Raw genomic sequence first — 26,673 nt, 5'->3', positions numbered from 1 at the left:
GATACGGCTTAGTGCAAATGGACAAAGAACAGATGACTGGCTAATTTAATGTACTTGATCAGTCCATTTATTTTCTATGCCGCTTGCCCTCATTCGTGTCATTTGTGATTGGAGCCTGTCACAGGTCGTATACTACATGGATGGATGGATGTATGGATGGACCAAGAACCATTCCCAGTTACATTCAGACCAATGAAGACATTCAAAAGTCTTGAGTGAGCACGTTTATGAAATGCAGGAAGAAGTCACCCGGAGGAAAGCCATGTGAGCACAGGGAGAAATGTGCAGACATTTTTAACTTACAGGTGTCGAAAAGAAGAAATCTTAGTGTCAAAATTAATGAACGAGAATTCAAGTAATGTTACAAATATGATCAAAAAACTATGCTCTCTCTTGTGCTGACAAAAAATTGGAGAATAGTGAAAACTAATTATATCTATCCTGAACCCAGTCATGTAAAAGAATCAAAATGAATATTAAAAATGTATATTCTAAGGGGCAGCACTGTGGAGCAACTGGCTGCAGTGTTGACTTCACAGTTCTGAGGACTGGCGTTCAAATCCTGGGCCCATCTGGGTGGCATTTGCATGTTCTCCCTGTGCCTGCGTGGGCTTTTTCCGGGCATTCAGGTTTCCTCCGACATCCCAAAACACACATTTACTGGAGACACTAAATTGCCCCTAGGTGTGATTGTGAGTGTGACTGTTGTCTGTCTCCATGTGCCCTGCGATTGGCTGGTACCCTGCCTCCTACCGGCTGATAACTGGGATAGGCTCCAGCACCCCCACGACCCTTGTGAGGATAAGCGGCTCAGAAAATGAATGGATATGCTCAGGATACAGAGATTTTGTGATGTGCCGTACCTGCGCTGGCTGTCGGTCAGCGTGATGCCCTGTGACGTCACCTTGAACTGGACGACGGTGGCAGCGGGCCGAGGGCTGCGGCCAAGTGTGGCGTCTGTTGCTTTGGCGATGGCCTGAGGGCCAGTCAAAGACTCCGTTTCCACAGAGTTCAGGTAGAGGACGTTACAAGCTGATGGACGAGGAGCAACATGAGACAAATAGGATGGGAAAAATGACAAGTAATTGATGCTCTTCCAGAAAAACATTTCATAATTGCCTCTATTATTAAACTGTAGATATAGCACTATGTTCCCCAAAGACTTGTTGTTTTAAACTCATTTTACATTACCCTTCACAATAAATTATATAAAAAAAATCCACCCAAGCGTAGTATGTGGTATACATGCGCATGCAGCCAACACTCTTATTAACCACCCAGGCTAAACTCAGGTCCTCCCTGAAGTACAATACCTGTCTCTCAGTCACTACAATATATTTCCTTGGATCAGTTATTTAATGTGCAGTACTATTTAAACAGGAATTTTTCACAAACTTGCAGCATCTTAGAATGTTTCAGAGTGCACAAAAAAAACGTACCGGTGATTTATTATTTTTATTTTTATTATTTATTCTTTATCAAAAGTGTAACAAAATGCCGTTGGTGTTTTTTGTGTTTTTTTTTTGTGGTGAAGAGCGGTGAAAATTTTAATGCATTTCAATACTTAATAGTGATTTGAAATACAGAGGACTCAAGCTCTAGGCGGGGGTTAAGCACTTTTTCCATGTGAGTCTATCTCCTGCATCTTCCCCTCTAACACCAACAGCCCTCAAGTCATCCCCTCAAAACATTCGTCAGCCTCCGCTTTGGTGTTTGCTCTTTCTCTTTTGCCTGGCAGCTCTATCCTCATCACCCTTCTACCACTATATTCGCTCTACTATGGACGTGCCCAAACCATTGAACTCTGCTCTCTCTAACCTTGTCTCCAAAACATCCAACTTTGGTTGTCCCTCCAATGAGCTAATTTCTAATCTTATCCTACCTTCTAACTCCTAGTGAGAACCGCAACATCTTCATTTCTGCTACCCCCAGTTAAGCTTCCTGTTGTCTCTTCAGTTCCACTGTCTCTAATCCACAGATCATGGCCGATCTCACCACTGTTTCATAAACTTTGCCCTTCATCCAAGCAGACTCTTCTGTCACAAAACACACCAAACTATCTTCCGCCAGCTGTTCCAACCTGCTTGGACCCTTCAGTTCACTCTGGACTGTTAACCTTAAATAAGTCCACCAGCCTCACCATCTCTTCTCCTTGTAAGCCTTCCTCTCCCCCTACCTCACCCCCACCCCCACCCCCACTCCACTCTTCTCATTCTTGTACATATATTCTGAGTGGCTTTAGGGAATCTACATTCCTCTCCTTTCCATTGCATGCCTCCATCTTTGTAATTGTTCCTTCACCTGCTCCCTGCTTTCAGTGCAGCTCACTATGTCTATCTGTGAACATCATGGTTCACGGGACTTCCAGTCCAACGTCATCTGTCACCCTATCCATCACCACTGGAAACTGGAAGGGGCTCAGGGATGATCCCTGATGCAGTCCCATCTCTACCTTAAATTCCTCTGTTACACCTACAGCGCATCTCACCACCATTCTGCTGCCCCCTTACATGTCCTTGTATTATTCTCTGCCATTCCAGATTTCCTCTCTGATTATGCTGTCAGAGGCTGTACTTGTACATCAACACCTTCAATGCAAATACAGTATGTGTGGTATTCATGAACCACATCGAACCGCGAGTCTGCAGGGTTTACTGTACAAATAAACTGAGTCAAGGACTTGGTCAGAGAACAAATTCAACTTCGCAGATGTGTATGTGTATGCAGTTGAGTATTAATACATTTACAATAGTATACAATACAATATTACAAGAGAATACAATACAATGCAATAGTTATAGCTGCCTATATTTTGACTCCTGTAGGTGTAACGGCCATGTGTGATAAAACTTGAGTCCATATAATGTAGATGTCATTGAACTCACCCGCTCCTTGTTTCAGCAGATCAGCAGCAGTGCTGATGTTACTCACAGGCTGAACCTCAGGCGTGTCTGCTATCAGATCTGAACACAAAGGACACGATTACTCAACAAAAATTAAGTATTAAGGGTAATTTTCATAATATTTGGTCAATTATGGTAAAGACGCATAAATAGTGCCATAAAAAAGGACTGCCCCACATCTCATATTTTTATATTTTTACATTGTTTTCCCACTTTGTTTAAAACCTTCAAAGAAATGCAAATATCAAGCAACTATAACTCAAGTGAACTTAAAATTCTGTTTTGGTGCTTTCAATTATTCAAGGAGAAAAAATAAATGCCCCCCAAAAGCTACTGTTTGGGCCATCTTCAGTTAAAATGGAGGATTTTCAACCATGAATGGCATTTGTAAGGTCGTGCTACTGCATATCAACTTTGAACTTTGACTGAGCCACTCTGAAATATTCATTTTGTTCTCTTAAGACAAAAGTTGATTTGTTGGTGTGTTTTGGATTGTTTTTCCCGCAACAAAATCCAAGTGCACTTCATCTTAAAGTCATTAGAAAAAAAAATAATTAATAAAATTATCAGCAGCATCATCATCATCAGAAAATGGTGGTGATAATGTGATGGTCTTGGGCTGCTTTGTTCCTTAAGGACCTGGACAACTTGCTGTGATTGATGAAACCATGAATTTTGCTCTTTAACAGAAAATCCCGAGAGAGAATGTTCAGCCATCAAATTGTGACTAAGATGAACTGCACCATTAATTTTGTTAAATGTGCTGCATTTACCCCAGATTCTCTTACATAGGGTGATCTTTGTAGGATGGCCACTCCTGAGAAGGTTCACCATTGGTCCATTTGTGTGTGCATGTGTCTGTCTTTGTGATGGATTGGTGGGACGAGTGCAGCAGGGAATGTATTCCTAGCTTTATGCTCATACGGGTAAAACAATGGATTTCTAAAGGAAATTCAGTCCGTCATGTCTTCACCACCGTTAATTATCAAATCATATGAAAATGACCCATATAAACACATAACGCATTTTAATTTTAATGAATCTCTTATCATATACACTGCACAAACAACAGACACGATTAATGGATTCAAAATTTAGGGGTTCTGACCTTTTTCAAGAATCTTCAGAGCACAGGGCAAAGAGATGGGTGTGATGGAGTGCTGATAGACTAAGGCAGAGAGACTCCCTACGAATGTACGTAAAAACAGAACTAACGTTAGCTCATCCTTTAGTCTTGTGTTTTTTTCCTAGAGAGAAACATGGTGAAAGGCCTACCAAAGTAAGGCTCATTCTGACAGCCTTTAATCTTGACTCCTCGAGGGCCTGTTTCTATGAGGAAATGCCTCACCAAATGTTCCAGAGGGTCACCTGCTGTCACAGGACAAAAATCTCAAATCTCAAAACAGTCATAAAATATATAGAAAATACGTACATACTGTATATGCTTTTAAGAGGTAGGCCCTGGTGGGGTTATGTTTGATGTGGTGCCCTGGAGCGAGGTTGTGGTTACATGTGAGCAACTTATTAGGCTGTCTACGAATCGATTGGGACTTGAATTCAAATTTGAATTAGCATAGAAAAATGATCATCGAATATGTATTTTCTGACTCGAATCAGAACAAATGTTAAAATGTCATGCTACTCATCCTACTTTAGTCTGACAAAAGCTGCAAATTCTTCTATACCACATTTACTTTGAAAAAGAAAACATTTTATGATTTTTAGCCTTTGTTAATGGCTGACACCATTTTGACATATTGCACATAGTATCAGCAAGTGTACAGTTGTATATGTTTGTTGTTACAGTTGATCATTGATTATATATGTGAACAGTAGGCCTCCACCAAGCTGTTGATCTCCGTGGAATGAGGCATCCTTTAGTCGTACCTGAGAAGCTGCACTGATGTTCATGACAAATGGGAACCGCAGTAGAATAAGCAGAAGATAGCGATGAAGGATCCAACAGAACAGTGTCCGATGATGAGAGCTAACTGGCAAGCTAGTTCGGTATCTTGAAAGGAGGCTGGTTTTCCGACCCACTCTATACATATTTTCGCATTTTGCGGCACTGACAAGGACACAAAACCAATCCGAGTTCTACCTTTGGCCATGGTACTGAAAAGGATGCTGGTTAAAGTAAGCCATTTTTAAACAAAAATAATTAATTTTCTGAAGGCAGAAGCTCGAGGCAAAACATGCCAGCATACTCCATTTCCACTCAGTAGTTTTGAAGTGATCAAATTGATTTTTCTTAGAGTTAAATTATTTCCCAATAGTACAGGAAGTAACAGTTTGATTTTGACTGGAAGTCATTTATTCCCGTCAACATGAATAATGAAGATCAGCTGCGATAGCTGGCAATACACCCGCAAGCCTAGTGAGGATAACCGGTACGGAAAATTGATGAATGGTTGGATTTAGAGGTTGAGTCCAAGCCCTATTGTCTAGGAAAAAGTCGTGGTCAACAGTAGCTGCTGTGTCTTGTTCTGTTCGCGCTGTGTCCAACAAATGGCTAAGAAGTGGCTGTGCGACTGTAGCGATCCTTTCCCATATGTGAGGGCATTCCAGTGAGTATACTTTAAAAACCAATAACAATGATCATGTGTGTGTTTACTTAGCTACCTTTGCTGCTGTGCTGGTTGACATTAGGAGGTGGTGTGGCCACCTTCAGTGCCAGGCCATAAGCCCCTTGGAAGGAATTACTGTCCCTGATCAGGAAGGTGCCAGGATCTCTTTCCTTCAAAGCAACGATTGCTACAACCAAACAAAACCAGAATGTTAGGATTTTGATAAAATGTGTCAATGTATTATGGCATAGAGATTGTGTATTTCAGAAATTACTCTTAAGTTAGAAACAAAGTGACAGTGGAACTTGTAAAATATATTTAAAAAAGCCTTTAAAGTGTGACAAGCACGTAGATATCTACAGTAAATGTATATGTGACCCCCCCCCTTCCCTCCTTTTTGAGCTGTGTGCCAACGGCGATGCTAAGCTTCTTAGGGGAATCTCGTCAACGCATTCCATGTGTTGATGGCAAGAAAACCAAAAGAGCAAGGATGCTGAGACATTGTGTGGCATACGCTTGCACACACATCAATCAATCACAACAAAGGAACCTTTCAAAGGTAAAAATATTGTTCAGGTTTCTGTATTGATGGCATACGCTTTGGCATTGAGTAATAAGTAGCCCTCATGAAACTCGGTTAAGAAATGGCCAGGTTACATCTTATTCTGAATGCCCACGCATAGTCTTTGACTGTAATGTTGCTACCGTCAATTTGGCCACCAAATAAGCTCGTAGTTGCAATAGCACACTGTCGTATCTAGTCTTCATATCTGTGCATGAGCATACCTCAAGAGTGCTTATTTCAATGATCATCACAGGACTAATGCACTTTAATTTTTCAAAGGCTTTTGTTCAGGTACGTTGAGAAGTGTGGTCATCCAGAAGGAACTTAGAGTAGAGCCGCTGCTCTTCCGCATTGAGAGGAGCCAGATGAGGTGGCTGGGGCATCTGATCCGGATGCCTCCCGTACGCTTCCCTGGTGAGGTGTTCCGCCCACGTCCCACCGGAAAGAGACTCCGGGGACGAACCAGGACATGCTGCAGAGACTATGTCTCTCGGCTGGCCTGGCACACCGCAGGATCCCCCTGCAAGACCTGGATTAAGTGGCTGGGGAGAGGGAAGTCTGGGCATCCCTGCTAAAGCCACTGGCTCCACGAGCTAACCTGGATAACCGGTAGTAGATGGATGTATGTATGTTTGGTGACAGTTTTTCTACTTTTAGTAAATTCCTAGGATGGAATGTGTTGGACTGTACAGGGTCCACTGTAGAATATATAATGTCTCCTTTTCAAACTTACCTTGCTCTCTGGAGATACCTGGCTTGTACCAGAACCTTGAACTGTCCTGAACAAACTTCACACTAACTCTGTTTCCATTCTCAGGCTCCTCAGTCTCCACATCATTTTGGTTCTCGCTGGGTGCAATTTCCCCCACGGTGGGTGAGAAGGTGACATGGTGGTGATGCTGAGTGTTGATGGGGTGGCTCACGTTTGATTTCAGAGCCTCTGCTTCATCATTAGGTGAGCCCAGTTGAGTGTGTTGCTTTTCTGGAAGAGGCGGCTGCGGGTGAGGGAGTGGGATGGAGATGGTGGAGTAGTTGGTGACAGATATTTGTTGATGCTGTGTGGGGGGAGCAGAGTTGCAGTGCCTCTTTTTGGTGTCTCTTGCTGGATTGTGCTCCATCATCGGGTAAGGGTGGTGAGAGGGTCCGTACTGGACAGGAATGTGGTTGTGCTGATGGAGCTCAGAGCCACTCATCATCAGCTTCCTACCCAGAGTGGCAAAACCCGGAACGGGGCTATCTGAAACAGGGGACCCCTCCATGCTGGTGGACTCGGCCTGGATGGGTGACGGTGCAGGGTTTGGAGTTTTGGTGGAACTTGTAGATTTGGGGCTGCTGGTAGGTTTGTCGGTTTCTGGGAGGGAATCCCCGCATGGAGAAGAACATCCATTAACCTGTGGTGAGGCACTCTTCACCGAGCTGGTCCCCTGGGTCTGGCTCACAGGGTGACACACTGTCTGAGCTGAAGAAGAAGGCACTGCGGCGGCTTCAGAAGGGTGGTGGGTCTCCAGAGTGGGATGTTGGTGGTGGTGGGCCGGTGCAGGTGAATGGGAGTAGACATGTCCCTGGCTTGATGCAGTTGTTGTCACAGAGTCCAAACAAGTGTTGTGTGTTGATGAGGGTGTCTCACGATGACAGTGCTGCTGGTGAGTGTTATTTGTAGGAGACGGGACTGTTGGTGCAGTGGAGTGGTTGTGAGAGTCTATTTGAGTGAGTGAGGTTCCGTTCGATGGTTGGCTTTTCATTGGTGGGGCTGACGAGTCAATGCTGCTGCTTGGAATTTCCGTGAACTCTTGGATGACTTTACCAGAAGAGTAGTGCCCATTCTGGTGCTGTGATTCCTCAGGGTAACTCCTGATGACTGTTTTTCGGCTGTCATACTCTTTCCCTGGACTGGGACTAAAGTGGATGTACATAAATATTAATGTTGAACATTATTTTAAACATTTGTCTAACATCAAGGGTTGTAGTACTACACAATATGGATAAAAGTATTGGACAACCGATATATTATAGGAACACAATCTTTGATATACCATTCTAACATTCTAAATTGTTGTGACGATGGCCCAGCTGTCACAGAAATGCCCCCCACCCCCACAAACAATTTGATAAACTGCACCCTTCCAAGCCGCCCTGCTGTGCAAGACAACCAAAGGATTCCTGACATATGTCACCTGGACCCTAAACTAATTAACAGTTCTCCCTCGAAACCTGGGTCGCTTTCATCAAAGGGCCTCCAGAATTGGAGGTAGTGGTTAAGAGATACTGCCTCCAATAAGACCAAGCATGAACAGATCAAAAACAATTTATTGGTTGGATACACCACAGATTTAACTATTATTCCCAGACCTGGAGTTATGTTTAATCACTGCCTTTTCCAGGAACTCAAATACAGCAATTAATTACCTTTCTAACATTAAAACATGCATGCAAGGTGCTGCCAAACGCCCACTGGGAACAATTGCTGGGATGCGGATGACACCCGTTGGTGGTTGATACTTATTGTAAACCTGTGGACTCGCATTAAAAGTTTCCTGAACAATCAATATCTGTTTTGATATTTTATGAATGCTGCAAGAATATTACAAATGTATACGTTAGTGTCTGTGTCATTGGTTCAGCATTGCAGGTCCAGTTGCAAAACTTTGAAAACTGTTTCTCTTGATTTGAAGCCAAGCAGTATGAAATGTATTGAACATAAAGTAGTTGATCTGCCAAAGCGAGATTTTAAACAATCATTACATATGGTTGATTTCTGAGTAACTGTACAAAATTGGTAGTATTTTCTATTCTCTCCGGGAATCAATGCCCTGCATCCGTACCTGTTGTGCACACAGTTGACCGCAGGAGCGCCGTCTTCAACAAGCTCGACCATCAACAAAGACCAGCTGATCTACTGTCATGGGTAGCACAACAATCCTTCCGAGAATGTACAAAATTTGTGCCAAACAATTTGGGAGGAAATCCCAGCTTCACACAAATCCCAACTTTGTTCTCTCTAACTATGACTCGCTCATTTTACACTCACATTTACATTTTTAGCCCGGCAACACACAACGTCATATTTCCCTGTTCATGTGCCATTTTGCTTTCTGTCACCAATCTTTGTCTGTCCTTTGTTCTTTTGATTTTTCAAGCGATACTAAGATTCTATTGGAGCAATAGAATCTGCCAGGCAGGGTCAGGGCTCAGGAATCTGTTATGTGGGATGAATTTTCATCTAGATTGACTCCAAACTACACACACAGACTACGAGCTATTTAACATAAACACGGAAAATCCTGAAATCTTGAGGGTTGGCGAGAAGGGGCCTCTCCAAACTGCCCCCACAAATTTAGAAGTGTTGATGTGAACTCGTTGTGATGAAATGAGAGTAATCGTTATAATAACAGTGTTTCTGCTATAAATTGATTAGAGATCTTGTTGCTATAATACAAACAATAATGTATACGGCTTTACACAATCTTGAGTTTTGTTATCACAGAATCTCTATTAAATCAGGGCAATACCTCTCCTGTGTACGTAGAGGACTGCTGGTATGGACAGGAGTGGATGGTCCAGACATGTCTGATGGAGTAGAGCACGCACCATGACCATCTCTCTGGGACCTTTTACAGGAATCATTGGTGATGTGCTCCCTCCAGCCCACACTTTCACCTGAGTTACAAAGACCATCTGAAAATGACATTAATAATTAATCAATTAATCAGTGGTGATAAATAAAACAGCAATAAAAGACATGAATGTGAATGAATAGCATATCCATGTCTCACTTGTGCGTGAATCCGAGCTGTACGACTTATGGGTGTCCGGATGGTGACAGTGGTGGCTTTGATTATGTTCAGCTGACCCATTGCTATGGCTACAGGGCCCCACCATGGAGGACGCAGGTGGCAACGGCGAAGTTGACTCGGACTGATAGCCTGAGGCGTAGCCCCTGCTCTCAGACGGTGAGGGCTGGTAAGGCGAGCACGGGCACACCTGCCGTGGTGTTTGGTACCCACTGCTACTGCTGCTATATTTGAGATCAAGATGCGAATGAGCGTAGGACCGTGACGCTTCTGGATAGGCAGCGTGATATGGAGGCAAGGGGTCAAAGGTGAAGGCAGGGAGATTGTGACCCTGGGGTCCATAGGAGGACATGGTCTCCCTTTTGTGCCAATATTCTGCCTCTCGCTCCCTCTGCCGCTGGAGCTCAGCCTCTCTGTCTCGCTTCCAGGGTAGAGAAAACTCTCGACCACGCTTTTCCCAGTGGCTGTTCGAGCCCACTCTGGCTAATTCTCCGTCCCTGGTTCTTCGTAGCCCCGCCTCCCTCTGTTGAAGCTCAGCCTCTCTGTCCCAGTGAAAGCCGGCACCCTGATCAAGCCTCAGGCTGTGACAAGATGCTGCAGCTTCTTCTCTCCGGATGGCGCAGTCCCTGCAAGAGCAGCCAGATGGCGGCAAACCGTCCATTAGCATTACTTCGTGATAGGGTGGGCTGGCTGAGGATTTGTGGTGATGAGGGTGGGGATGGTGGTGGCTGTGAGGCTGAGGAGGAAGATGGTAGAGACTGTAGTCATCTTCCTGGCAGCAGAGGTGCACTGGTGCAGACAGAGGATAGTGATGAGGGTGGCTGTGAGGATCTAGCGAAGGGTAGGGGCAGAGATGACGTGATGAGGTAGCTTCCAAGCAGGAGCGGTGCAGTATGTGTTGCTGGTTGTTCTGGCGATCCCACACCAAGTCTGGAGGTGGGAGAGACGGGTGGGGGTTTGGACTGTAGTGCTGGCACAGGTCCATGTGCGAGGGTGGGGCAGCTGAGGTGGGAACTGGAGAAGGAGTCGCCCCGTGGTGCCCATTGGTACCAGGTGCTCCATCAAGGCAATAACCATTTGGCATTAGGAGAGTACGGTCGCATCCAGGTTCTGCACAGCGCTGAGACCGGTATCCATCTCGGCAGGAACAGGACCGGCTCAGCCTCAGCATCCCTGTTCGTTCCGAAGGAGACGAATCGCCGTCATCCAAGATGTCTGTCTCTCGCTCTGTATCCCTACTTCCCTCTATGCCTCCAAGAAGACGCTCAAGTTCCTCTCGTTCTTGCCTTGTTGGAGGCGGTGGACGTAATGGCTCCTCATGGTGGTCAGGAAGGATAGATGATTGGTTAAAAGGGCTAGAATGTGCTGAAAGGGCTGAGTCAGAGCGGTGAGACAGGAAATGATCGGGTCCATCATCTCCCCCAGGGCTGCTACCATTGGTTGAAGAAAGAGAACCAGAACATGGGCCCCGGCGCTTCTTAATCTGCGCATAGAGACTGCCATCAAGAGGGCCTCTTGTGTGGGCAATATCTGTGACAAAAACACCACTCGTTTAATACATACACTATTTTCAAAAACTCAGGCATATTGGCTCTTTGTTCGAGAACAGGTAGTTGTTCAAAACGAAATGAAAATCAAATTGAAAGTTGATCTCAGAATCTCAGTAGATTGTTTCATCTTTCTTAATTTACAATAATTATAAAATCAAATGTCACTACAGTATTACTATTATCTTACTATTACTACTACTGGCGTCATCTCTCACCATTGAATTGTAGTATCCCTTTAAAATGGTGTTAAAACATAATGATATATTACCTTCAAGACTGTCTTGGTATCGTTGGTTGAAGTGCTCGTAAGAATCCCAGCGAACTACAGGGTCAGCAGTGTTGTAATCAACGGTGACAGCAGGGTCATTTTTGTGGTACTCACGGCCTGTAAGAGATGTAACATTTGGGTCACGTTTTGCCAGCTGCTAATATTAGGAAAAGGTGATGCTCAGAGGAAAAAAAAATAAATGGACAGTGGATAACTCTTTTACAAAAAAGAGCTAGGATCAGAAGTCAGATCAAGTCCTTCCTTAATTTCCAATTTCTTAAATTTTGAAGACTTCCAAATTTTGTGATTAATGACATCAATACTTCTTGTCACACTTTGGTGATGAACCAGTAGCAGTGATCAATATCAAAATACATTGCCATCCACAGATTAAAGCAATTCATGGTTGCCGTCCTTGTTTTTACATTGTTGTATTGCTGTTCCTAGGTCATACTGCCATGGGGTCAGATGAGTTTGATGAGATGTTTGGCATAAAACTAGTGCTTTTCTAATATTTTTAAAACAATCTTTGAGGTTCCCATGATCCCGACTCAGAGATGAATTGAAGATTATTACATTGACCAGAGTGCACCAACCTTTGATCTTCTCAGGTCCGGTGGAAAAGACGAACTCCACAGTGGCATCGGATGGAAAACGTTCATCTTGGGGGACAAAGGAAATACATGCATGAATACTAAGTTACAACCATACCGACCTTGAAGATTACCTACTCATCTCCTGATGTTGTAACAATTCACGGTAAACCTAATCTTCTCATGAGACTCAATCTTGCCCATATAATGCAGTTGTTTCCACTAGAATGGATTGTACCTTACACAGATGTGTTCTCGGTTACATAAAAACACTTAAGTACATCAGTGATGCTTCATTAATTAATCGGTTCCAGAACTATCGAACAATTTCTCAGTATCACACATTTTGTGTTCCATGAAAAACAGATCCAGAGAGGAATGATATATTTGTTTCTGTTTTTAATGACATCACTAAGGTCACAGGTGTATTGGAACCTATCCCAGGTGACTTTAGAGGGCTGCACCCAGCCTGGGATGCTCGGCAGCCATTCACGGAGCACATACAGACTGCCACACACATTCACACTTAAGGTTCCTATGGAGTCTTGAATTATGAATGTATTACATATGTGCTTTTGGAATGTGGGAGGAAACCAGAGTACCAAAGAAAACCCCGCACAAGCACGAACCGAACATGCAAACACCACACAGCATGGCTGCAGCCCAGAGCCCAGATTCAAAACAACAACTCAGAATAGTGTGTGCTAAACTTTTTTTAAAACACTCAGGAAAAAAAAAAAATAATGATACATATATGCACAAGAGTCTTGTTTGATCCACATCCTGCATCTGAGACCTCAGTAGCTGCAGTTACAGAAAATTCAGCGGCATGAACAAAATTAGTCCCAGAGCCAAAGGTCACAAAAACAATGTGGAAACATTTTGGATTCAAGTCAGATGAACATTCCCACATCCCGCTCACACCAACGAGCTGATATGTCGACTTTGTATGAAGTCGCAACAAAGACAACACAACTTAAAACCTCAGTGACAAAATTAATTTCACCCAATTTCTTCAGGTGGTAATAAACATGTTGGGACATTTCCCACAATATTGCAATTATGGAACCCTCTGCCCTACATCGTGAATATTAATGTGAATTTGGCGCTCGTATACTCACATTATATACAGTATAGGATTACTAATGTAAGAGGAGTAGCCATTGAATACAGTATGTTGACAATGCAGCTTTCATAGGAAGGATGCAGACTTTTAAAAGTATTATACATTTTGAATCAAAGCAGGTTTTAAGGACTTTCAACTTACGCATTATGGCCGAAAGCGAGCTCGTTGGAATGTTCAGAAGCTTAGACATGGACTTGTATCCAATGCCATCATTATGTTTGCAACAATTAGTTTGCGATGGGTGGCACAGTGAAGCAACTGGTTAGCACATCTGCCTCACAGTTCTGAGGACTGGGGTTCAAATCCTGGCCTCATCTGGGTGACATTTACATGTTCTCCCTGTGCGGGTTTTCTCCCGGCACTCCGATTTCCTCCCACATCCCAAAACATGCATTAATTGGAGACTCTAACTTGCCCTGAGGTGTGACTGTGAGTGTGACTGTTGTTCGTCTCTATGTGCCCTGTGATTGGCTTGGACCAGTTCAGTGTATCCCACCTCCTGCCCGAAGATAGCTGGGTTAGGCTGAAGCACTCCCGTGACCCTCACGAGGATAAGCGGCTCAGAAAATGGACGGAAGGGTGGATGTGCTGTAAACAAACCTGTGCAAGCGTCATCCAATTCTCCTTTACCAAACCACAGCTGGGATCCATGGATGGTGCAAGTGTGGAACTGCAGCCTGAACACATTGTCCCTATCAGCACTGTGGGCTCGTCTGTGGTAACATTTGACCTGCAGGGGGGCAGGACAGAGTAAGGTGGATATACAAATTTACAGTAGGCCTCCTGGTCATGGGCAAAAATGCATTGCTCTACGCTTCCAGAGTAACACACACATTACTTTTGTTTCTTGTCAGGGTTTTTTTTGCAGAACACTTAATATGAGTCAGGTCAGATGGAAATGCTTTTTCCCCGAAAAGAATATCATATCCATAAATAATCATTTCAAAACTCAAAATATAAAATTCAATATCAATGAGGCCACAGGCAAAAAATAATAATAATGGGGTATATTTGTGTGATATGTGGCCATTGATATGACATGCATTAACAAGCATTAGTCTCCTACTTTGTTTTCTATTTTGTTCTATTTATTCAAATTTTGTCTCTAATGAGAAATCCAAGTTGGATAGAATTTCTTGTTTAAAATTGTATTTGGGTTAGTACAATGATAATGTGTTATTTACTGAAGCTGCCAAAAGAACATACCCAACACTTCTGAGGTGGAAGTCAGTATTGCATGACTCTAGGGAGAACCAATTAAGTTTGGCATGGTCTGTTTAGATTACAACTACTGTTTTTGTATATGCAATGGCAGTGGACCACCCTATTTGTTTCAGATAATGTCACGATATCAACCTGATCTGGGCTTCTCTGTCATTTCCTTTCAGTGTGAACTCACCATGATGTCACCTTTAAGCAGGAGCGCTGGTTCAATGGTTACGCATAGGCGCCTTCCGCCGCTTCCTTGAAGGTCACTGTAGGCCAAAAGAGCAAAACACATGACTAAAGAAAGATAAAACATAGACTTTGTGGCCAAAAACAGAGAAAGTAAATGATAGATTTAGTACTATTCTGATAGCTTGCTTTGTTGTTGTTGTTTTTGCATCATACTGATCTCGAAAGGCAGTGGTGGTTGTCTTTTTTTCTTTTTTAATGTGAATAAAATGTTGAGCCTAATGCAGTAAGGCAGGATTTGGGTTTGAAATTAAATAATTTAAAAAAAATGCCAGTTACGCTTACTACTTTGGCAACCTGGGGCAGAAGACTCTGCTGCCCCACACAGTTAATGAACGACAGGGATGTTCGCTAACTCAGTTTGCACCCCTTCCAGTGCCCAAGTCAACCCCAGCATCGTCAACTTGAATAAATAAATACCCTATCTTAAATAGCTGCCTCGTTTTATTATTCTCAGGGTCTAATAGGAGGCGCCACTAAAGTTGCTGGTAGATACTTTATTCTAGGCCAGGGATCCTCAATGTGTCGATCACAATTAATTCATCGAGGAGTTTTGGTCGATTGTGTGACGGAGTGCCAAAAAAAAAAAAAAAAAAGACGTCAGCCTATCATCCACCTCGTTGATTCAGGTGTGGCAGATACGTCGATCGCAGGGACATAAAACTGCTTTCTAGCAAGCTGGCCTCCTATTTAAGGTCTCTCTTCTGCTTTCTCCAAGGCAGTCGCGGCCATGCGCATGTGACCCCCCCCCACCCCACCATGGCCGAGGCTGGCTGCTTTAAAAGTAGATCTTGTGGTAAAAAAGTCTGGGCACCCCTGTTTGAGGCCTTATCCGTAAAACACACTCAGTGGCCCTGGTCAGTACTGGAAGGATCCAGTAAATGTAAATTTGTACTAAAAAAAAAAAAAAAAAAAAAAGAAAAAAAGAACATCTACTGAATCTGGTGGGGCACTGCCACAAAATAATCATAGAACAAAAGTAATGAGTTTAATTGCATTTACAATCGAACAGCAGCGAAAGGACGGGAATAGTCAGCTAGAATACATTGGAGACAGAGAGACTAATATTGTGAGACAAACTTTATTGCCAATGGAGAGACTCACTATATGCCTGAAGTGTAGACCAACTGCATTGACTGGTAGATCTTCAGGAAGGGATAGTAACCTGTAGAGACATTTACACAAAAGGCGCACTTATGTTCATCCTGAAGTCAGTGGAATTTGCTGACTGAGATCCTTCCATCCTGATGGAAACCATCATTACATTAAAGACAAACACACTCGCGATTGTAAGGGTGGAGTGCTGAATGTGACCAACTATGACAGTGTAAATGGTTCACATTGCTGGGATTCAGCACGGAGACCTGTAGAGGCATCAGTACCAAACTCCACGTGTTACCATTGTGCTTCTTGTCAGGCTGCACAGATCTGACAACCTTATGAGCCACATTGTTTGCAGCACACTCCAAATAGTTTTAGTTGCTCACTTGGTGACTAAAGAAGACATTTATGTGATAGTCAAGACCTCTAGAACGTCATTCGTGAGAGGCTATAGGTCACTGACATTCGAGCAGGCTCACAATCTCTTTTGTCATAGTTGTTGAAGAATTAGCCATTAAATTAACCAATACTACTAAACACAAACCTCCTGTCCCTTGGAAGTTGGGAAGTGACGGGATGAGAACTTGGTGGAGGAAAAGTGGGCTGCTGTTCATCTTGATGGCTCCTGACAGGAGACCCCCAAAGTAATAGATATACCTGAGAGAGATGTACAACATATTTTTAATTAATTAATTAGGCTCACCAAAACAAAATCACATTCATCATGCCCTTGTGTTACCACACACACCCCTGACAGACATACAGACACACACACACGCACACGCACACACACATCCCTCTCTGATTCCCCAAGCATTACCTGTTCTGGGATGGCTGGAGGGAAGTGGACACCTTATCTTCACAGAATTTCCTCATGGCCAGAGTACTGAGAGCCTGGTCCGCTCTGCTCAGAAATACAAGTGCACGTGCGCGCGCGCACACACACACACACACACACACACACCACACACACACACACACACACACACACACACACACACTTTCAGCAGCAAATTTCCATGATGGCTCCCACACCAGACTCACTCCATGCCAGAAATGAGATGGAGAGGATACAGCTGGCACTGGCCACTGAACTCAGTATTCCTGTGCTAAAGCCACAGGATTTAATTCATCTTCTCAGGAAAGTCAGAATGGAAATTATTCACTATGTCCTTGCACATTGAGGAAAGAATGACATGCATCAGGCAAATGACCGACAACTTTCACCTTCCTTTTTTTGTTGTTCAAGTTATGACTTGTCTCAATATTAACTTTATTTAACCATTGTTATAAATGCTAAAATGTTTCTTGAAAAATTGCCAATATAGCTCATGAAAGTTTTATTATAGGATAAACTGATGACCTGTAAAATCTGAAAAAATTAAATCCATCCACTCCCTTTCGGTATCGCTTTTAGGGTCACAGGTGAGCTGGTGTCCAACCCAGCTGACTTTGGTCAACAGGCGGTGCACACCCCGGACTGGTCACATGTCAATTAAAGGGCACATATAGACCAACAAGTATGCGCACACCGATTTACACATAGGTCCACACAGGACGGCTAAGACTCAAACCTCAAACTTCAGAACAGTTAGGCAGATGAGCTAAACACTGGGCTACCTTGCTGCCAACAAAAAAGACATATATATTTTTTGTAATTATTTCACTGGGTTCAACCAAATACAGAGCAAAGGTGATGCTTGCTGGTTAAGACACACTCACCCTGCTGAAATTTTGCTGTAGTGCATGTAGGCTGCGATGATCACTCCCGTTTTGCCTTTGTTCCCCTGCAGGATGAAGAGCAGTGACAATGTCAGACATTTGTTATAAATTTAATAATGCATCCATCCATCCAACCCTTTTCTTAGCCGCTTATCCACACAGGGGTCGTGGGGAGTGCTGGAGCCTATCCCAGCTGTCAACGGGCAGGAGTTAGGGTACACCCTGAACTGGTTGTTAGCCAATCGCAGGGCACATGGAGACAAACAGCCGCACTCACAATCACACCTAGGGGCAATTTAGAGTGTCCAATTAATGTTGCATGTTTTTGGGACGTGGGAGGAAACCGGAGTGCCTGGAGAAAACCCACGCAGGCACGGGGAGAACATGCAAACTCCACACGGGCAGGTCCGGGATTGAGCCTGGGACCTCAAAACTGTGAGGCCAACGCTTTACCAGCTGATCTACCGTGCCACCCATATTTAGTTATGTATTTTATTATTTTTCTTTATATGGATTGAGATTTAAGAGATGTGGCCATACGAACTGACACACATACAAGAGAGAATGAACAAGTTCATATGATCAATCTCTCGCCATGATGTTTTCTTCCAAGCACGCTGAAGCATTCCAAGGACATTCCAGCATCAAATTCCTAATGTGACCCCTTCAGATAGCAGGAAGGAGGCACTCACAAATTAAAGCTATTTAGGCAATGCGTGTCTCAGTGAAGGCCTCTTCATTACCCAAAGAAATTCTTTACTCTCATCTATAGCGAGAAATGCAGCTGGGACAGAATACATTTGGCTGTGGAACATCAGCACACCACAGATGTACTCTGGTTTCAGGATTTAAATTCTCCCTGACCAAAACCATTACCATCCAGTCAAGCTGCTTAGTGCTTGGTCACCCTCCGTGTCTGCTTGTCTTTAAGCAGCAGTGGGAAAGTTAACATTTCTCGACTCAAGTGTTACAGTCTCTAAATGTTGGTATCCACAGAGTTAACTTGCCTATGGGTTTTAATACAATCAATCATACTTTCATGTAAATATGTGGAAAGATGATCCTAGTCATCATTTGGAAATGTATAGTGATTTTCTCAATTGTATTGTCTTACATCTGAGCATTTTTAACCCTGGGAAATACCGAAAACATCTGTCTGGAAAAAAGCCAGCGGACCCATGAACTCTGACCTTGCAGTGCAGGACCACCACATGTTGGGGGTCAGAGGTCAACCATGTCTCCATGGCCTTGCATATGGCGCATATCTTGTCCAGGGGTGGGGCGTGGAGGTCGGGCCAGCCAAAGTCATGAACCTGATGTTGGACACGAGCAGAGGAATGAATCATGTGATCAGAGGAGATTTAATTAAAGGTTCGAGAAATGCAGCAAGTAATGAATCCCACCTTTGGATTTAATCGGCTCATGTCTTGGCGCCTTTCAGAAAGATTGAGGAGCTGAAACAAAAAAAAAAAAAAACATCTTCATCAGTGAAATATTAATTTAACACTGGCACTTATAATATGGCTGAAATGTCTTTTTTCTAAATATTTTGCTTTAACCTCTCTAAATAAGGTGACCAAGAAAAAAAATGCATTTCAGAATTATGCAGTGCAGTGCCGAATCACTCCAAGCTACAGCCAGATAACATTATCCAGCTTTTGTATAGGATCTCATTGTATTGATAAAGTAGCAAAAGTTAGCAATGTCCCGAATGAACTTTTTCACTTCCATTCTCATACTTTGATCTAACTGCCATGCACTTCTTGACCCCCGAGGGGCAAGGTGGTGCACACAAGTAAATACAAAGTAACAAAGAAATTAGAAGTCGGGATCGATTATGGTTAATAACGCTAATTTTTCACAGAGTTTCAAGAATATATGCCTGAGACTTGTTATATTCCATGTTTGTAGGGTTAGTGTTTAAGGCATTCATTATTTTAAGAGATAAGTTTTCTGAGCTCAACGCTAATATTCCTTAGCTCATCGCTGGTATTTCAGGAAATATGTTTCAGCTTTGATTTTTCTTAAAAAAAAAAAAAAAAAGACAAGAGGTCTGATCTCTTGGAACATTCAATGGGTGAAATTATTTTGTTTTGTTAAAGTGAACTTCATGTTAGCATGTCAACAATTGACTTCAAATTTGAGATTTTTGATCCAGGCCAACTAGATCCCCATTTCTTTTGCTGACATTGCACCGATTTGCGATGGCTCAAATATCGGATTGGGACACCCTCCCCTAATGTCCTGGCTAGTGTGAACATGAAATGATCTACTATAAGAAACAAACAGTTTCCGCACCAAAAACTTGTCTTGATGCTTTGACTTGAGCATGGCGGCAACCTCCCTCAGGTTGAGGCGGTACCGCTGCTCTTCCAGCTTGGGCGGGAAAAAGACCGAGATGATCCTCTCTGTGATGTAAGTCAGATCAAAGTCGTAATGGCGCTCCATAACCCGCTCCATCACACGGTCCGCACTGAAGCTCCTGCGTAGGGTAAAGGTTGTATGTAGCAGCAAGAACATATCCAGGAAAAGCTACAGGCCCTGAAAGCCCACTACAGTAAAGGACATGTGACAAAAAGGCCAGTTATTTCAGTGCACTGCAAGACACAACCAGAACAATGCCAAGACTGAGATTCCTCTCTTTGGATGAAAGAAAAATTGAACTGGGTCGTAAATGGGAGAATGAGATGACCTTTACCTTGGCAAAGTGTTTCTCTGCTTAGTGTAAGTCAAAGACTTGGTGGAGCCCTGTAGAGAGAATACCATTAAAACATACAATTGCAAAAATAATAAAATGGGGGAAAAGAAACACGTAATTTCCTAAGAAATGGCAAGTGATTGCCGATCGTCAAGCTCAAAAGTAAAAAGAATGAAATAAAAAAATTGAGGACGATAAGGGTCATCATAACAAATTACTATGAAGCCACGGTGTTTTAACGTGTGCTGAATGTGGTTTGGCATTGTTTGCTGAAATAAGCAGGGGTGTCCAAGAAAAACACGTTGCTTGGATGAGCGCATATGTTTCCACAAAACCTGCCCACCTGCAACCTCCAAAAAGTATTTTCTTCTTTGTTTGAGAACAACAATATTTTGAAGATGATCTAAAATGTATATATATTATTTTATTCTCGGAACAACACTTTTGTTAATTAGCAATAAGTAAGTAAGTAATTAAATAAATTTAAAAAGTAAATGCTACTTCTCAAAAAAGCAGACATTGTTAAATTTATATCAGGAAAAAGTTTTTATTTTTTGCTGTCATCGTTTATAGAGCAACTATTGAAATATTGTAAGCGCTAATTTTAATACTGGGAGTTAAGTTAATTGGAGGGGGAGAGCGTGTTGGTTTTAAGTAAGGGTTTTCCTTCCTTTCTTACATTGTGCTCATATTTACTTATACACTTCTTCAAGATTATTATTGCCATAATTCACTGAGTGGCTGGATTAAATCACATAGTTCGACCGCTTTATGTAGTGAGGTATTTGATGTTACATTTAAGCCCCCAAATATTGGTTCCTTGGCCTGTAAATGACTACAATGGAAATTTCTTCTGAGAGAATATCAATCTTAGTGACTATATTACAATAACTGCAAGTTCATAATCAGGTGCAAATATACTGTATGTATTTAGGGATGTACTTCACACATAAAGGCCAGTGCTTTACTGGGTGCTATTCTTATAGCATGGCATGTACAGTATATGTACACTTTAAGAGTATAGATGACATTTCCCAGAAAGTAAAGATAATGAGGTGAACAGATGAATTGGCCAAGTGAAAAGGTTAAACTAGGATTGCAGTACCACTTGAGCTATGCTTGCCCTGTGGCCTTTTTCTGGAGGATGTAGACAAGAGGAGACGATGAAGGCACTCACCAGATGTTGGGCGTTTCGCGATGGCGCTGTCCCTCTGCGCTGCTGTAAGCAAACAGGGACGTGACAGCGAGATGTCAGCATATCACATTGGGAACGAGGTTTAAAAGAAAGGGCTGCATTTCAGGGATGCGAATAAAAAGGGGCAAGTGATGTTGAAAAAGGGTGAGAAAGACGGGGAAGTGCAAAAGAAGTCAAAAGGACGAGTGCAGAGGAAGGAAAGAAGACTTCATTAAATAAACAGACTCTCTAATGGATAAACAGTACTATTTCCTTCACCAACATCAACATTTGTCTTCAGGTCAGGAATCCTGCAGAGCGCGAGAAATGAACAGAGCTCAAGCTGAGACGACCGAGGGATCGGCTTCCCAGAAGGAATTTGGGGGAGGAAAGCATTCGGTGGTTTTGTAAAACCATACATTGCTTTGTAGTTGGGAGATATGAAAGGGATCCAAAGAGGGTTCAAGTCATTCTGCACGCAGAACGCTTTTGAGGAAAATACGTGCACATCTGAGACACTAACCAGGTCGTTGGCGGGAGCTGGAATACATGCTGTGGTCACCTAAAACATACACGAAAAGCCACATGTCAATAATTCATTTTGTTTCAGGACATCTGGATTATTAAGTAGTGTTCACTGGTAGGAGAGATCAACTAAATACTTTACACATAAATACTAAATACTTTACTCAGGCTGAGGTTCAGACAAAATGTTTTTCTGGGGTATATAACATATCTTTGATAGACATGATTTCCCCAGTGACAAGAAAGCACAAAAAAAAGCTTCTTCTTCCTTTTTCTAAAAATGTGATGTAATGCCAAGCATGCATCTTGAGGACCATTAAGACAATGTGGCACTTGATTTTCATGGCCTGATGTTAACCTTCACATCAATGAACTGTGACTAAACGAAACAGGAGTTTTGAACAGCTGTCCAATGAACAAGGCAGCAGCACACTCGTGCTTATGTAACGGATGGACCAAAAAAAACACACAAAAAAACGAGACGGCTCCTTCATCATGTGGCTGTTTTTGGACTGTTTATTTGGACACAGGAAAAGGGCAAGGGCTTGTGTACATCTACTCCTCTACACAAAGGAAGTCACAGAGGCCCTAAACCTTGGGGGTGGGGGGGGGGGGTCAAACAAGCATGAAGCCATGTCACTTCTTGTTGCTTGTATGCTACAGACAGAAATCAACAGGAAAGTAGAGGGGCAGATAACAAGCTAAATCCAGAACCAGATCCTAGTGTAATTATCAAACGACTGTCTGTGAAAATTCATGACTTTCCATATCCACAGGGAAATTCATCTAAATTCGTGTTCAATATTGAGATATTATTGGCGCATTTCTAATTCCTTGCCTGGATCCAAATCCTGACCATTTAACTTTAGGTTTGGCTCTTTCTTCCATTTCGTCTCTCTCACTGGATCAAGTCCATTTCGTTTACAAGCATGAAAACGGTCCCAAAAATCTTGAAATCTATTTATGAGTCCGCAGCAGCATATGAAAGCCATTTTCTGCCATAAAATGTTGCATGTTCCAACATCTTGGATCCGTCTTCCAACAGCACTCCCCCCATTCAACCCCTGAAACTCATTGACAAGCAATTGATTTTCTTTCTTTTTGTAAAAAGCCAACATAGCTGTCTTTTTGTGTCTTTTTTTTTTTACAGAAAGTATGTAGCATTTTATTGAGAGAATACTATTTCATGATTTGTTCTACCTTACGATAATATTGAAGACAAATTAAATCAGCAATTGTCACCAGGCGTGGCTCTTCACAAACAGGTCTGGTTTCTTATACAGCAACTTTGGCACAACACCCAGATCTTGTTTCTAAAAATGGATCTGGGCAAAGATGTCGGGGAATCCCATTTAGTAAGCGTATTTTGTCAGGGATCTGTTAATGCAATTTTTCAATTATTTCATGGTCCACTTTCCAATTTCTCTCCTGTTGAGAGTTCCTTCGGTCATGGCCTTTGCCTTCCCTTTAAGTAGCCACATTTCGCACACTTCAGCCAACTGACATTCCAGATATAGCCCACATAAAAAATAAATAAATAAATAGTTACAATCCAATCCAGTCATTATAAAAAAAAAAAAAATGTGTGTAACTGTTAATAACTGCAGCAATTCAAGATGGTTCCTTCGAGGAGAAAGCCATTCCCCTCCCTCATCCGAGCCTGGATGGAGGCCACATGGATACATTTCAAGGCGTTTCAAATTTCTAGCGGTTATGACTACAGCTATCCAGTGCATACCCTGCAGCACGAATCAAGCTATATTAGGGATGGGGATTTACCCGTGTCAACCCCGATTCACCCTTTGTACTGCTTTGTTTTTTTTTTTTTTTGCTGTTTTGTTTTTTTAAAAGAAACAGAAACCCAATGTTGTTCTCCATGTGGGCCCGTTAAAGGGGAGGCAGTGGGTGGCGGCTAAGCCACAACAAAAACACCATAGCAGATTCCATCTTACCATGCCAACGCTTACGCAGAAACTTCCTCCTCAGAGCCCTCCACCCATTCCCTTCTCTTTGTATGCCTTTTATGTATCTTAGTTTGAGGTCACACTTCTTCAAATTTCTCTTATCACTCTATCCTTCCTCTTTAAGTGCCCAGCCTTTTTCCCGACATCTTCCCCTCCCTTCAATTTTTCGTTTCACAAGCCCTCCCAATCGCCCTCTCTCCATCAAATACTTCCTTTGTCCTTCAACAAACTGCTTCCAAAGGGAAAAAAATCCTTTCCTCGTTTCCTCTCCCTCTCACTTCCTTTAGCCTTCACAATTTTGGTCAACATTTTCTAAAGTACTGTATGAGTGCTACCTTGATTTAGCAGTTGAATTTATTATGTGACCAAGTTATTGTATAACTCAATTTACGCATACATCAAATGAATTTCCATCCATCCATTTTCTTCACTGCTTATCCTCACGAGGGTCACAGGGAGTGCTGGAGCCTATCGCAGCTGTCAACGGGCAGGAGGCAGGGTACACCCTGAACTGGTTGCCAGCCAATCGCAGGGCACATCGAGACAAACAGCCGCACTCAAAATCACACCTCGGGGCAATTTAGAGTGTCCAATTAATGTTGCATGTTCTGGGGATGTGGGAGGAAACCGGAGTGCCCGGGGGAAACCCACCCAGGCACGGGGAGAACATGCAAACTCCACACAGGCTGGTCCGGGATTGAACCTGGGACCTCAGAACTGTGAGGCGAATGCTTTTACCAGCTGATCCACCGTGCCGCATCAAATCAATTTTCTCCATTGAAATGGATTCAAATGCCTTGAATTGGTTTCAGCCTGCCCTTCCCCAAAAAATCATTTTGTTAGTTACATTAAAAAAGAAAAGAAAAAGAAAACTGCATTTTAAAATACACGGTAAATAAATGTAGAAAAATGTATTTAAATAAATTATTATTAAAATTTGAAAATGTGTAGCACATTACAAAGTGTAAAATATGACAACGGAGACCACTGACTGTTCAACAGTTGAAGCTGTACATAAACGAAAAATGGGAAAGAAATCCACCTATAAACTTTCAGTAATTAGTGTCCTCTGTTCCCAAATGTTTATTGACTGTTAAAAGAAAAGGTTACTTTATTTTACACTTCATAATGCACCACAGGTTTTCAATGGGAGACAGGTCTGGATTCCAGGGAGGCTAGTACTTGGACTCTTTTACTACAAAGCAAACCTGTTGTAACACATGCAGAATGTGGTTTGGAATAGTCTTGCTGAAATAAGCAGGGCATCCATGAAAATGGCATTGCTTGGATGCCAGCATATTTCTCCAAAACCTGCAAGTACCTTCCAGCATTAATGGTGCCTTCCCAAATCCTCAAAACAAGTAAATCTATCAGTTTGAACATTAAATATCTTCTTAGTAATGTATTCAATTAAATATAGGTTCAACATGATTTCCAAATGATTATATTCTTTTTTTATTCACGTTTAACACAACATCCAAACTTTATTGGAATTGGGTTTGTAGCTTCCGAGCCACACTCAACACCAAAGGCCAAAAATTGTGAATAATTAAGATTTTGTCTTTGAGAACAAAACAAGCTCGCCAAGCTTTTCTTTTGACTTGGCTTAAAGGACAGAGGTACAAAAAATGTTTTTTAAAATCACATTCCTCTCATATTTGGCTATACATCTGTCATTATGTTTATCTATTCCTCAATATTGACTAAGGGAGCATGATCTTAACGGAATTGGAGCAAATGCACTTTAAATTAGGTAAAAAAAAAAAAAAAAAAAGACGTAATTTTACTGATCCCCAATAAGTCCCTGTGGCCATCCGAATAAGAACACACAACTTGCTTTGATGGCTCGCTAATAGCCACACCGTTCCTCCAACTCCTTTGGGAAGCCCAATCTCAGCACACTGATGAAAGCTGCAGCAAATCAGCAACGAGAGTCGGCGCTGGCTCTGTCGCCTGCGGGCTTTCATCATTGCCATCATCAGAGTGCGAGCTGTAATGTGCACAAACCACAGTGAGGTTTGACTTGCAACGAGAGCCGGGAATTATGGACATGATTTGGAGAACAACTGTGGAGGAACAGATGTGACGCGAGCTATAAAAGACTACAGACGTGGCAAATGGAATGCACTACAAATACCAGAGATTGTAGAGATAGAGCAGTAACTCGACAATAATGTAAACTCTCCGCCTTACTTTGGCTCTCGGGAAATTTCACATGTAAGGATGTTCTAGCAATTAATAGATACTGCAAATCCCAAGAAGACAAACTCAAATCTGCAGTCTTCGATGAATCACCTACAAAAAATTTGATATGTTCTTACACCTTAAGCTAGATGTCATTCCTTTATGATGAATTATCATTCAGGGTGCAATGATTAATCTATCAATGGACACTGAATGGATTATCAGATTGATTAATCGATAATGATTTTTGATAAGTGATGCATCGTTTGGACACCTTGTTTAGCTTCACATTGCCAAAATCCTACCAATGTCATTCTCTCAACAGTATATTTTTTTAATCCATCCATTATCTGAGCTGCTTATCCTCACAAGGGTCCCTGCTATCTTCAGGTGGGAGGCGGGCTACATTCCGAAGCCAATCCCAGGGCATATAATTACATTTAATTACAATAATAAAGCACAAAACATTTGTTATAATGAAAATGCA

At 42.4% G+C, this 26,673-nt stretch overlaps 1 protein-coding gene across 4 annotated transcripts in view; it reads right to left on the bottom strand.

The window, feature by feature from the left end:
* Nucleotides 1-26,673, bottom strand: part of tns2a (tensin 2a) — a 55,766-nt gene that overhangs the window by 2,481 nt on the left and 26,612 nt on the right. For 3 of the 4 annotated variants that reach the window (XM_061833441.1, XM_061833424.1, XM_061833446.1), the window contains 22 exons: nucleotides 22,037-22,075; nucleotides 21,517-21,558; nucleotides 20,340-20,389; nucleotides 19,940-20,123; nucleotides 19,045-19,095; nucleotides 18,832-18,954; nucleotides 17,642-17,706; nucleotides 16,740-16,823; nucleotides 16,464-16,576; nucleotides 15,923-15,983; nucleotides 14,763-14,838; nucleotides 13,964-14,093; nucleotides 12,241-12,306; nucleotides 11,645-11,761; nucleotides 9,809-11,356; nucleotides 9,545-9,710; nucleotides 6,769-7,931; nucleotides 5,526-5,657; nucleotides 4,179-4,274; nucleotides 4,012-4,089; nucleotides 2,886-2,963; nucleotides 864-1,032 (listed from right to left, as the gene is read on the bottom strand). In XM_061833441.1, the coding sequence (XP_061689425.1) occupies nucleotides 864-1,032; nucleotides 2,886-2,963; nucleotides 4,012-4,089; nucleotides 4,179-4,274; nucleotides 5,526-5,657; nucleotides 6,769-7,931; nucleotides 9,545-9,710; nucleotides 9,809-11,356; nucleotides 11,645-11,761; nucleotides 12,241-12,306; nucleotides 13,964-14,093; nucleotides 14,763-14,838; nucleotides 15,923-15,983; nucleotides 16,464-16,576; nucleotides 16,740-16,823; nucleotides 17,642-17,706; nucleotides 18,832-18,954; nucleotides 19,045-19,095; nucleotides 19,940-20,123; nucleotides 20,340-20,389; nucleotides 21,517-21,558; nucleotides 22,037-22,075 (4,631 nt within the window). The remainder of the gene's footprint in view (nucleotides 1-863; nucleotides 1,033-2,885; nucleotides 2,964-4,011; nucleotides 4,090-4,178; nucleotides 4,275-5,525; nucleotides 5,658-6,768; nucleotides 7,932-9,544; nucleotides 9,711-9,808; nucleotides 11,357-11,644; nucleotides 11,762-12,240; nucleotides 12,307-13,963; nucleotides 14,094-14,762; nucleotides 14,839-15,922; nucleotides 15,984-16,463; nucleotides 16,577-16,739; nucleotides 16,824-17,641; nucleotides 17,707-18,831; nucleotides 18,955-19,044; nucleotides 19,096-19,939; nucleotides 20,124-20,339; nucleotides 20,390-21,516; nucleotides 21,559-22,036; nucleotides 22,076-26,673) is intronic. The other variant, XM_061833431.1, reaches the window with a different exon arrangement.

Source organism: Syngnathoides biaculeatus, chromosome 2 (genome assembly GCF_019802595.1).
Source record: "Syngnathoides biaculeatus isolate LvHL_M chromosome 2, ASM1980259v1, whole genome shotgun sequence".
Classification (NCBI taxonomy): Eukaryota; Metazoa; Chordata; class Actinopteri; order Syngnathiformes; family Syngnathidae; genus Syngnathoides; species Syngnathoides biaculeatus.
The sequence above is the reverse complement of the archived record's forward strand: the minus strand, read 5'-3'. Positions and strand labels throughout refer to the sequence as shown.